Source organism: Terrapene carolina, unplaced genomic scaffold, assembly GCF_002925995.2.
Source record: "Terrapene carolina triunguis isolate 2854851 unplaced genomic scaffold, T_m_triunguis-2.0 Scaffold194, whole genome shotgun sequence".
Lineage (NCBI taxonomy): Eukaryota > Metazoa > Chordata > Testudines > Emydidae > Terrapene > Terrapene triunguis.
Genome location: NW_020664545.1, coordinates 4,448,854 through 4,461,322, shown reverse-complemented (window position 1 = coordinate 4,461,322; position 12,469 = coordinate 4,448,854). Strand labels below are relative to the sequence as shown.

At 48.4% G+C, this 12,469-nt stretch overlaps 1 protein-coding gene across 1 annotated transcript; it reads left to right on the top strand.

Annotated features, from left to right (window-relative positions):
* The first annotated feature begins 1,163 nt into the window (after positions 1–1,163).
* FAM174C (family with sequence similarity 174 member C) lies at positions 1,164–9,444 on the top strand. Its single transcript, XM_024206186.2, has 3 exons — positions 1,164–1,477; positions 3,030–3,146; positions 5,229–9,444. Exons 1-3 carry the CDS (start codon positions 1,209–1,211, stop codon positions 5,230–5,232), a joined length of 390 nt encoding a protein of 129 aa, XP_024061954.1. The 5' UTR covers positions 1,164–1,208; the 3' UTR covers positions 5,233–9,444.
* Positions 9,445–12,469: the final 3,025 nt, after the last annotated feature.

The following is a 12,469-nucleotide window of genomic DNA, read 5'->3' as shown; positions in this document are numbered from 1 at the left end:
AGCATTAAGGTATTTGCTAATAGTTACAGATTAATAATAAATGTGGCATCTTTGCCTTGACCCCTAAAACGATCCTGTATAAGTTTGTGGGACAACAAATGCCGAGATAGAGCAGTGGACCTGTGCTCCACTGAATGGCTTGAAGCGCGGGTGGGAGGGAGCTCGTCTGCTACCCATCCCCGACCATCAGGCCAGAGGTCTTGACTCAGTTGATCCGGGCGCAGGAGGCCGCCGAGTAGATTGCCTGGCAGGCCTCCACCCGCATCTGATCGCCCGGGTCCTGGACCATGAGGAGCACGTCATCGACGTACACCGACAGGACCAGCTGCAACTCCGGCTCACGGAGCACCAACCCCGTCAACCTCTGACGGAGGAGATAGAGGAAGGGCTCGACTGCCAGATTATACAGCTGGCCCGACAGTGGACACCTCTGACGCACACCCACCCCCCCCCGCCCGAAGCTGAGCAGCTCCGTCAGGGTCCTGTTGAGCCTGGCCAAACACTCCGCGGAGGTGTACAGCACCTGGAGAAAACCCACAAATTGGGGCCCCAAGCCGAACGCCTGCAGAGTGCCCAGGAGATACCCGTGGTCCATCCTTTCAAATGCCCTGCAGCCCCTAGGCGCATGGGCGGCCAGGGAGGCTCTGTGCGCTGCCCTTGCTCCAAGTGCCAGCTCCACAGCTCCCATTGGCCAGGAACCGCGACCAATGGAGGCTGTGGGATCTGGCGGCCGCTTCTGGGAGTCGTGCGGAGCCAGCCCCAGCCCCGGCCCCCCCGTTGCGCCACCCACCGGAGCCGCTAGGGTCCCTTTTCGACTGGGCGTTTCAGTAAAAAACCAGACGCTTGGCAACCCTACTGCTCCCCCATGGCCCCATACCCCTCTGCACCCTGGGGTCCCTTTGCACCTCTCTTCTGCTTCCTGATACTCCCTGCTCCCCCTTTGGCTCCATACCCTTCTCCCCTCTGCACCCTGTTTCCCCCTGTTCCACTCTGCACCCTGGAGTCCCTTTGCGGGTCCCCACTGCTCCGACACCCCTACCCTACTCTGTACCCTACCCGGAACCCTGCGTTCCCGGAACCCCGTGTGCGGGCTCCATAGTCCCCGGCCGGACCCCAGCCAGCGCTGCGCCGGGCCGGGCCATTTCCGATGGGTTGGCCTCGTTCTGAGTCTGAGGTGCGCGTGTCCCGGTAGTTGCCGTGCGCCCGCCATGGTCCCGCGGGAGCTCGGTTGCCTCCTCCTCCTCCTGCTCTTCCTGCTCGGCGCCTGCGCGGTGTCCAGCTCCCCCGGGCCGGCGGGGACCGCGCCGCCCCCGGGCACCGCCGCCAACGGGACCGGGCCGGCCGGGAACCACAGCGACAGCGGGATCCGAGGCCTGGACCTGCTGGGCGGGCGGTTCCCCGCGGTACAACGGGGCTTCTACGTGCTCACCGGCCTCTGCGCGCTGGCCGCGCTCTACTTCCTGGTGCGGGCGCTGCGGTGAGTGGGGCGCGCACCCGGGGGGCGGACCCGGGGGGCCCCTAGACCCCCATCCCCTGGAGCACCTCCTTCACCCCATGGAGTGTCTTTGGGGGGATATGAACAGGGGTGGGGTCCTTATCCCTATCTCCCCAGGAGGTAGGCTTGGGAACCTCCGTGGCTCCCCTCCCCACCCCATGTTCCTGGGAAACAGACATGGGACCATCCTAGACTCACTTTCCCCAGAAATAAACACACACCCACACCCCTAGGAAGGCTTCTGGGAGAGCCATGGCTCTCTCATGCATCTGTCATCCTTTGTGGATTTTCTGTTTTCCCTTTGGACGCTTTAGTCAGGGTGAGGAAATGCTGGAGCCTTTTGCAATCCCTAGAAAGATTACGCCATGCCCTTAAACATGCCTACATTCTTCTGTTTCTCTTGGGAACTCTGGCATCTTTCTCCTGTTGCTTAAGACATCCCGTAATTCATGAGAAAGCGGCTTCTCCAAAACCCCACTGTCTTCTGATGAGTGTGGGCTCCGTGAAGGTAGTAGCTCTGTATTTCTGCTGTAAAAGCTGAGAGGAGTCTGGGGATTGATAGAAAAAATGTCCCCTGAGACACTGCCATCCCCTTCTCTGGCGATAGTCTTTATCCCCGCACTGGTGTAGCAGGGACAGAGTGGTTGTCCTTTGTGCCTCAGGGCCTGAGGTGAGAGACGGAGTCCAGCATTCCACCCGGTTATCCCAACGAGTTGTAACATTTTTTATCCTCATACAGTTGCCTCTCTGAAGCAGGTGAAATCTTTTCCTGTTTTAGGGCTTGTCCACACAGGAAAGTTTTACCAGTCTAACTGCCTATATGGATATTCTTATCCTGGCATGAGAGTGGCTTTTTTTGGTTTAGCTTAAGCCCCTTTTGGATGGCTGCCTGTATTAGAAGAGATCTGCTGGTATAGCTCTTTTAGCAAGCCCTACTGATGTAGACACAGCATATGCCCATAAAAGCACTTTTTTCTGTTATGATTGTCTACACTATGGCTTTTACTGGTATAGAAATGTCATTAAAAAATCACACCCCTAACTGGCATTACTGTGCCAGCAAAAGTCCTAAGCGTAGACCTGGTCAAAGTGACATGGAAACTGAATTGAAAAAAAGGCACTCAGAATCCAGAATAAGAGTACATGCACAGGGAGTTACACTAGTATAACTATTTTGGTCAAAATTCACTCCTTAGAAAGCACCAAAGAAATTTTCCGATACAATCTTTCTGACTAATATCCCCCATTGGCAGTGGTATGCAGACTTAGGGGTGATATTTTTGAGCTACTCTACAGGTGATGACCACTGAAGCCAAACTATGTGCTATCCAGCAGCAAACCTGAGAGTATGTAATAGTCCACAGACAAAACATCCCGATTCCCTGTTTTTGTTCACTTTGCCCTTTCTGCTAACCAGGCCTCTCCTGTCCTTATGAGCTCATGCCATTGTATGCAAAAGGGAGCATACGTCAGGGTCTGTGAATGAAAGTTCTAGATCAGAAGAACCTGTGAATGAGCTCAAAACTGATTTCAGGTTGAAGAAACCTCAGCGGAAGAAATATGGTCTCCTTTCAAACTATGATGAAAATATGGAGTTGGGTTCTCTCGACAGCGATGAAGACACAGTGTTTGAAACAAGAAATCTGAGACGGTAGGTGGATGTTTACAAGTAGCTAAATGTCTCTTTCAAAAGATGCTTGAAGCTTGGGCACAGATCCTGCAACTGGATCCACGCAGGTGAAACTCTGTGCAGGTGCAAGGGTCCAACTGTGTGGATCCGGTTGCAGTGTCAGGCCTTTGGGTTCCATTAATGCTAACAGTCTCAAGAGAACAACCTAGCATAGATGGTCTTGCTTGGGATACTAAAGGGCCTTTATACATGTGAATTTATTAGAAACATGGATTAAAAATTAGCTTTTACAAAACCTGAGATCAATAGAAATATTTATTTGTTTAATTTGGGGAGGGGAGGGGGATTTTTTTTGTAACAAGGTTTCTCCCATTGTTTCCCTCGGCTTTGTAGCATGGTGCTAGTGCATGAAAACCAGCAAGTGAAACTGAATAGAAGCATACTAACACCTTCCCTAAATGAAAATGTCTAGGTTATTTTCTTCCTGGGACTGAGTGAAACACACATAGTAAACAGATTTCAAATCCTTTGTTTTAAGAATCTACTAAAGGCTTTTTATAAAATAAGACTCTTTCAAATTATTTTTGATGTGATAATTCCCTTTACTCTGCATCTCATAGTTATTCTAATTCTGCCTCCTTCCACTCTGCAAAACTGAATTGTCTCTTCTGTAATAATTTTTATTATGGTTATTTCTGCAATGGACACAGTGCAGTACAATAGGTGATCTGTGTCAGATAGTTATGTCGCTCTCCTAGAGAGGTTGCAATTCAAAACAAACACAACGACCCAGGGTTACTTAGAACGGAATTTATCATAGAACAGTCCTTTATAAAGAAGGAAAGGGGAAGGAGTTTGGTGCGCACATCTCTCAGATTCAGTTCCAAGCATGTGGAACACAGTGAAAGACACACAGAGTAAAGGAGATGAAGGAACTGATCGCCCGGAAGTTTGGGCAGTATTTAAGAAGTGTCTGGAGTGCAGGTGTTGTTTCCTGTGCAAGAATATGTAAGAGGGCAAAGAGTGCTGCATGTTCTCTGTCTCTGGTTTAACGTTATAGCTCCTGAAAGTGGGAGATTGAGAACAGTGGCTAGAGGCAGGCATATTGTGGGTGGATTGCATGTGAGCTTCTCCCTGCACAGCTCTGGCATTGCATGTCCTCAAATCATCTTCCCTACCCTCCTGGCGTCTCTGCATTGTCTTCCAGTCGCCTTCCATATCAAGGAATCTGCTGCTACCTTCCCTGTTCTGAGAACCAAGCAATCTTTTTGCTGCATCTAAATTAAACATTTCAGACTCCTTTGCATTTAATCAGCTAATGTCTGTAGAGCACTTTGAAGTTAAGTGTTATTCTGGTACTTGGAATTTTGCCGGGTAGAATATGGCTGACTGAACACCTAATAAAGCAAACTTGGCTTTTAACACTGAACTCAGCTCTGTACAATTCTACATTTGGAGGCACATGAGCGCCTCTATCTTCGTTCAGATATCGCTTTCTCTTTGTTATGTTTTCTTCTGATCCCATACAGGGTAATAATAATACCTAGCTTTTTATCAGTAGCTCTAAGCACTTTACAAGGAAAGCCAGTATCATCCCCATTTTACAGATGGGGAAATAAGGACACAGAGGTGAAGTGACTTTCCCAGCAGAGCAGTGGCAGAGCTGGGAATAGGCTAGGTCTCCTGAGTTCCACGCTCCCTCCTTACGGACTGGAAGCAGTTAGTAGTCCGATAGCCCAAACACACACTTCCTGCAGGGAGTCAGAAACGTGTACAGTATATTTGCTTCCCCTAGAGATTCTAAAAGCTTTCTCAGTCTTATGTGGAGGAACCAATGGTGTCCTAAGTCATAGCTGTCTTTATCCCATTAGGACACATGTTCATTTTAGTGCATACTTTTCTGCAGTGAAGTCTTGATAAGTGGGTTTGATTCCTTCAAAGTATTTTCAAAGAGGAGGAGAATCACATGCCCATGCCCCTCCTTCATCTCCCCCTCACTCCATCTCCCTCTCCCCCCCCCCCCCCCAGCTATTTCAAGGCATGCTAAAGATCTGTCAAACCGTAAACGCTCATTCTGGTGCTTGGATGTCTTCTATTTTCCAGGTGATGTGGGACCAATGGCTCCAACTGCACAGACTGACCGAGAAGGTGCAAGTCCACCAGCAGAATCGCCTCACCAGTTCTTGGGTTTATTTTTTCTAACTGCTTAAGATGACTGCTAGTTAACAGCACACAATTTTACAGGTGTGTGGGGGAGGGATCTAAACCTGTTTCCCTTATGTAGGAGAAGGCGGAGTGATGAAATGACAAGTCCTACTGCACTAGGCGGTATCGCTCGCGCAGGAAGCTTTGTAACTCTCTTGATAATGAAAATGAGACTGTCTAAGGCGGGCTTTCGGTTTCTAACATTCCTAGTGATGGACTGAACTGTTGCAGCTGTGTCAGTCTGCCTACGAAATCTAGTCAATATCCTGTATATGTTTATATCCCACTCTCTAGCAATTACTGCAGTGAAACTGAAGTGGTATCCGGCAGTTGGATTCTCTTGTAGCCCACACAATGCTCTTGCAGTGTTGATATAGGATTACTTTTTACTAATTGCCTTTATAACTGACTCCACGTAAGCGATATCAGTCTCTGAGGTCTGGAGCTATCCTTTGCGTTAGGTAATGGATCTGTACTGTATTACGTTAGTTCAGCCCGCTGGAGAACGGCTGTGGGGCGGGGAGGGAGCGGGTTAAGTGCATTAGTGTTCTTGCAGTTGGTATTAGTGCTAATGCCGCAACCCAAAGATGGACATGACGCAGTGACAATACAAGTCATTGCCTGACTTAGAGAATGAAGAAATGTGTTTACAGCTAAGAGAGATCACTGGGGCAGGAGGAGAGGCTGAAGTCGTAATAACTTGTTTGGCTAGACTGTGGGATCAACACATGTTCAGATTCTACTCTTGTATAGTTGCAAACCAAAGTACCTGCAAAAGACCCCTTCGCCGCAGAGCTGTTTAATATCTACCAAGCTATTAGATTCAGTACAGATGGCATTGCTGTCCAAGGTCGCCAGGCACAGAAAGTCGGAAGTGCTTGTTCCCAGTGCAACGCATCCAAGAACAACTGTTGGCTGGAAAAAGCGGAATAACCTTGAAGAGGAGTTGAAGCCGGATCCCTATCGACTGCAAATCTTAAGCTGAGGCAGTGCTGGTTCAAAAATAACTCTTCTTGCGTGGGGGAGCAGTTTCAATCCATGCATTAGTGCTCTGGGCTGTGCCACGGAATAAGCCCAGTGAGCCGCAGAAAAGTCCCAGTGTAGCCTGGTTGTGTTGATGGTCAGTGACCCGTGGTGTAGGGGCCATATGTGAATGTACTAGAAGGGTGCAGCAAATATCTCCTTCCCTGCACCCTCATCAGGTACAGACCCCGCTTGTATTCTGGTGGAAACTGTGCTAGCAACAATCCTGATTAAAGCACACTTCTTGCAAGCATGTGGCTTCAGCCACAGTGCAGATGCGGGGTGCAGTTTATTTGCAAATTAAGGGCCATACAGCCCTGCAATCCCGAAGATCCCCCCCTCTCCTCCGGGGGGGGGAGGCCATTGCTACAAGAATCCCAGCACAGTCACCCTGTAAGCTAGAAAATCCCCTACTGGAGAGGTGCAGCTTTAAAGCTACAGGACTGTATTGTTCTCGATGCAGATTGGACACTACGTGAAGCGTCTTTGGGAGGGAAATATGGGATAGCAGCTCCTTTCTCTCGGAAATGAATTCTGTCTTGTTAATGAGGGAGAAACTGACCTGTTACAAAAAGAGCGGGAAGGAGAGTGATAAAAATTGACAATGCTTAAATGCGTTTGCTACCAGCCAGGCAGTAGAAGTGATCTCTGGGAGCTGAGCCATGCTTTGAAGTCCTGAACCAAGCCAATGTAGAGAGCATCATGTCCCTTGGGGTCATCTACGCAACAGGCAGTATTTCTCGATACCAAGGTGTCCTGATTAGAAGTGCTGATTTCCTCTACCACCCCAGATACCTTAGCTCTTAGCTGTAGGCTCCCCAGCCTGCTGAAAGAGGTGCGTACTTGTTTAAGATTGAAAAACAATATTTTTGAAAGGACGACTTCCGTATGATCAAACAGCACCTTGATAGTCACGGATTTCATCTCATTTGTGTCTGTTAATGTCCATTTTAGCACCTTTATGTTTAACTGATGGAGAGATGACAGTGTGCTTTCCGTGTTACCTGAGCACAGCTGTAATGGCTGAATTTGGCCACTGCTGCCCTTGGGTGATGCAGAGAGTTAGCTTGTTTTGATTCATTAGAATGGTGTTGCCTTCATCCCTTCTAGGGTGGTACTCCATAAACACACTTGGTAACGCTTGCCTTAACCCTTCAGCTCCCATCGCACCTCTTTTCCTGTAAAGCATCATTCACAAGTCACTTAAGTCAGACGCTGCATTGTGGTCCAGTTAGTTAACTGTTTGGCTCAGCTCTTTGACTGTAATGTTCATCGGCCTTGCATTAGCTGAGGCAAGTTATTTTGTCATCCCTTAAGTTCTGCTTCTCTGTTGGACAGAGTGAGTTTGCAATCTTTGATTTTCTTGGGTCTGTTGGAATGAACGGTTCTAAGACAGTATTGATTTTAATGTGTTAACGGTTTAATAATTCTGGTGAAAGAAAATGGGACCTATTTTATTTTTGTATATATATATATTTTCAGTTATTCAGGTACAAACTAGGGGGCTATTATGAAAATGTTCTAAGTGGAGTTTGATGTCCCCTTAGTAATTATTAAAAATCTAGGTGAGGATAGCACTGGAGCATGTAATCTGTGAGATACCAATTCTGCTGGCATCAAGTAGGTGGAGTAAATTGAGTAGGTGCCTAAATTCACCCCATTGCAGAGGGCTGGCATGATGCCTATGCCCCACTTTAAACCCTCAAAGTAAGCTGTGCAAGGGTGAATTTTGCCCCCTGGAGCATAGAAGCAATATTTCTGTGGGTGTAAAGGGGACGCTTGCTGGCTAGGAAAAGCCTCCTAGCACTTTTTGATTTGAGTCTGTTCTGACTGGAGACAGATCTGACCTCTGGCCGATTCTATATTAAAAGCTGACCTGTGTAGGCTATTTTTCCCCTTAAGCATGGGGAATGCACCTTAAATTCTGTGTCTTGGAGTTAGTACATCAGTCTGGCTTTGCACGTCACAAGCCAAGATTTTCTCCTCACATTCCTGCTCTTGGGCTTTTGATTGCTCTAAATTATTGTTCACGTACCTTGCGGGAGGAAGTAAAATTGATGACGACAAAAATGTAAGACTCCTTTCAGTGCAGATCTATTGCTCCATGTGGCCATGTGCCTCCCCCAGCCTACCCGTAAGAAGCATGGGAGAGTCAGCACTGCGGCGAGAGCCGCTTCTGAGAGCGGTGGAAACGTCTTGGCCATGGACATTTGGAGCGAGGCCAGCGCAGCCCTGGTAGGGCTATTGCTAATAATGGTGGCTTTTAAATCCTGGCTTCTATTTCCCCCAAAGAGAGGAGCTCACGCTGGGAGGCGCCTTCAACGGTTATTTGAATTATTTTTTTTTTAAAGCATGTTTTCGGTTCCGTGTGGACACCCTGGTAGATTACTCTGCAGTATGCCTCAGGCAAAGCTTTCGCGGCCCTCCTAGAGTGCCACTGGTAACACCTCCTCTTCTGAAAAATGGATCTGGTGTGTGTCCTACTTCCTGTTCTGGGTGTGAATGTGAGAGGCCACTCGCTCTGGCTGCTGCCTCTTGCCATTGGCCTGCCCAGTCTGCTCCCTCCAGACCCTTGAGCTTCAGATCCTGACTTGGTTGTTGACAGAGGGCCTGATTCTCAGGACACCGAGCACTACGGAAGTCGATGTGAGTTGAGGATGATCAGGACCAAGATTGTGTGATCCTCCATAATGTTCACGCAGACATTGACCAGCGTGTGCTCCAGCTAACCACTGTAGAGTCTGCTTGAAACTGTTAGGGTTGTTTAAGCCAAAGGCTAATTAACAAAGTTTACATAATTCTCTCTAATCTGTTTGGGGGTTTGTATCGAGTTATCCAGTACTGGCATCGAACTACTCACCGCTGAACTAATAGGCAAATTGTCTGGGGCTTCTGCTGCGGTTAATGAGATTGATTCAAAGTGATACTGGGCTGGAGCGCACTACTGTTAATGCTGTACTCCTGTTTTATTTCATTTGCACATGACTTGAATGTGATCTGTAGCATTGAAGTGCTGAGAGATGGACCTGTGGTCTGAACAGATTGCTAGGCAGTCAATAAAAAAGCACTCTAGTGCATAGTGTTTTCCCTCCCCCTTGGATTGTGTTTATTTTTAAACAGCAGCCAATCCTGTATTGATCGTTCATTTTCCTTTTGGTCACCACTTTTCTCCACCCCTCGTATTGTCAAATAAAATAAAACATTCCATTTCAACAGGTTCCTCCTTTGTAGCGACGGTGACTGTGACCTTGGTTATTCTGAAAGACTGCCCAGTACACCGGGCCCAGTGCTGTGCTGATCCACAAGGGGCTCTGTTCTCAAACTCTCTCTCTGCTTGACTACTCTAAGGTTAAAAGATGTCTTGCAAGCAAGACGGCCTAGGGATGTTGGTGTAAGAGTGAGTGGCTTGTGTTAAAGCAGGGGAGAGCACTGCTGTTTTGTCTAGCTACTAGCTGTCATCTCCATAGCATGACATGGCACCTCCCAGTCACACATGGATTTTGTCCATGTGTCACCCCAAGAAGTATGGAAGCATATCCCCATTAGATGTGGAGGACTGGGGACTGAGGCACAGGGTAGATTAAGTGACATGCCCAAAGTCACACCAGCACCGCACCACACCAGCCGAGATAGGTGTTCCAAGTTCCTATCCACTAGATCAGGGTTTCTCAACCTGGGGGTCAGGATCCAAAATTGCATTGCCAGAATGTTTCAGAGGGTCGTGTGGCAGCTCCTTTCCCACATGGCTGGCTGGGCTCATCTCCCTGCTCCAGGCACTGGTTTGGCTCAGCCGTCATGATGAGGGGAGTCCAGATAGGCCAAATTTGAGTGAGTGGAACTGCAACCCCATGAGCCAGGTCACAACTCCACTCTCAGCTTTGGTCCAGGGAGGTGGGGCCAAACCTGAGCGGCACTGCTACCCCTGAGGTTGCAATGCCTGGAGCGAAGAGCCAAGCCCAGACAGCAGGAGCTGCCACTGAAGTAAGGGCCGGGCAGGATCTCCACCCCCAGACTATTTACTGGGTCATGACAGACCATAAACACTTGCAAATGGGTCCTGAGCCCAAAAAGATTGAGAACCGCTGCACTAGATTATCCTTCCTATCACCAGCAGCCTTTTAGCCATCAAAAATGGTATAAAGGCTATAGATGTATTTTGCTTGCTATGATTTTACCAAGCATCCTTTTACTACAACTCTGTGCTCTGCCTTTATCAGTGTCCCTCATACAGACCCCGTTGCTTACGCCCTGCTCTATCTTGCCCATTGGTCCTCTCCACTAATGGAATTTCCTTGCACATCTCAACTTAACTTTTTCCACATTATAAAGATCCTCACTCCCGCATTGCACCTTGTTTTCCTTTTCCTCAAATTAGCATTCACCTCTTCTCTCCCACTCCCCCCTTCATGCATATCTAATCCCCTCTCCGGGTAAGAGAGGCCTCATGGCTCTCCTTGTGTCAACTTTATTTCTTAGACCACTTTTGTGTTCCATCAGCTCAGCAACGAGCCGCTGGTTTTCTCCTCAGTGAGACCAGGGCAGTTGATACCCTGGTGGCTCTTTTTCCCATAGCTCAACTGGGGAGTTTGCTTATCACGCACCTGATGGAGCCCAAATATAGGAATTAGTCCGAATCCAGGCCCAGAAAAAAGGTTGAAGTACTGTAGAATTTTTAAAATAAAGTAATCCACTAGGTGGCAGTCTCACACTGAGTGTGCCTATTAATGTGGGCGGGGGGGACGACAAGGTGTGGGAGGGAATATGTTTTATTGGACCAACTTCCGGGGGTGAGAGAGACCAGCTTTGGGGGTTACACAGAGCTGTTAATGGGGAGGGGGTTCCGTGAGAATTTGCTACATGCTGGTGCCACTGGGTATCAATAACTTCAGGCACTCTCCAAACACACAAAGGCCACTCCCTGCTCCAAATCGCATTCAGCTCATTATGGCAAGACAGAGATTCCTTGAGTCTATGGTGGTGAGCGAAGTAGGCTTGTGGGCCCCATTTTGTGAGTTGAATTTTGTAATGGCTGGGTATGAGCTGGGGTTGCTGCAGCCAGTGTGGCCTTGCCCAGGTTGAGTTTACAGGTGTAACGTTAGCTAACATGTTTTAAAAGTCTAGTGTAGACAAGCCACGTGGCTTTTAATAACTGCTAACCGGTTCGAGTTAAGCCCTGGGCTCCCTGCTCATATATGCTCTCAGGGGACTTTCTACAGCAAGGGTAAAACTTGTCTGTGCAGGAGCCTGAGCTGGGGGGCTGCTCGGAGTCTGTGGAAGGAACTCATGCAGGAACTAAGGGTCATCCCACACCTTCCCACTTCCTCTCCAAGTGCCGGGGTGCTTCTCTCATGGGCCTCCTGAACCATAAACCCAGAGCAACATGGACATCAAGAACATCACCCTAGCAAAACGACACTGCACCTGCAGTTTTCCATCTGGGGGAGTGAACCACAAGTGACAAGGTTAGTCATATTGTTGATGCCCTAAGGGAAGGTGCTCCCGATACTCCAGTGATGAGGGTGGGATAAGAACGTTTCTGGGATAGAACAATGCTAACTGCACCTTTAAATTCTAGTGTAGAGAAGGCCTACGTAAGAGATGAGAGGGTAGTAGAGGGAAGGCTGAACTAGAATGGAGTGGATGAAATCTCTACACCCTTCCTACATATCCATGGGAGTGCTAAAATCGTGAGACGCCCCGTTGAGATGGGAAGAGCCAATTGGTATGTTCTCTGGATCGGGGGAGAGACAGCCTTAGCTTGTCTGATGGGGGATTTGGTTCACACATACCAGCCTGCAGCAGTCTGCCCTGCTTTTATATTAACTTATGTTAAAGTGATCTAGATACAACTTTCTCTGCCTAAAATGGGAACTGCAAGCCACTTTCTGAATGGCTGTAAACTCTCCTGGCTGTATGGTCGTCTGTCCACTGCTGAAATGCTACTGAAACTGAGCAGCAGCGCTTCATAGAGAAGCACTAGATCCCCTTCACTGCAATATCATGGAGGGGAAACTATTTTTCATCCTTCTGTGATGGCAGCATTACAGAAGTCTGCTATAGCAGGGCTCTCACCATGTTTTTCATGATGCTTATGTATCAAGTGTAGGGAAGAGATT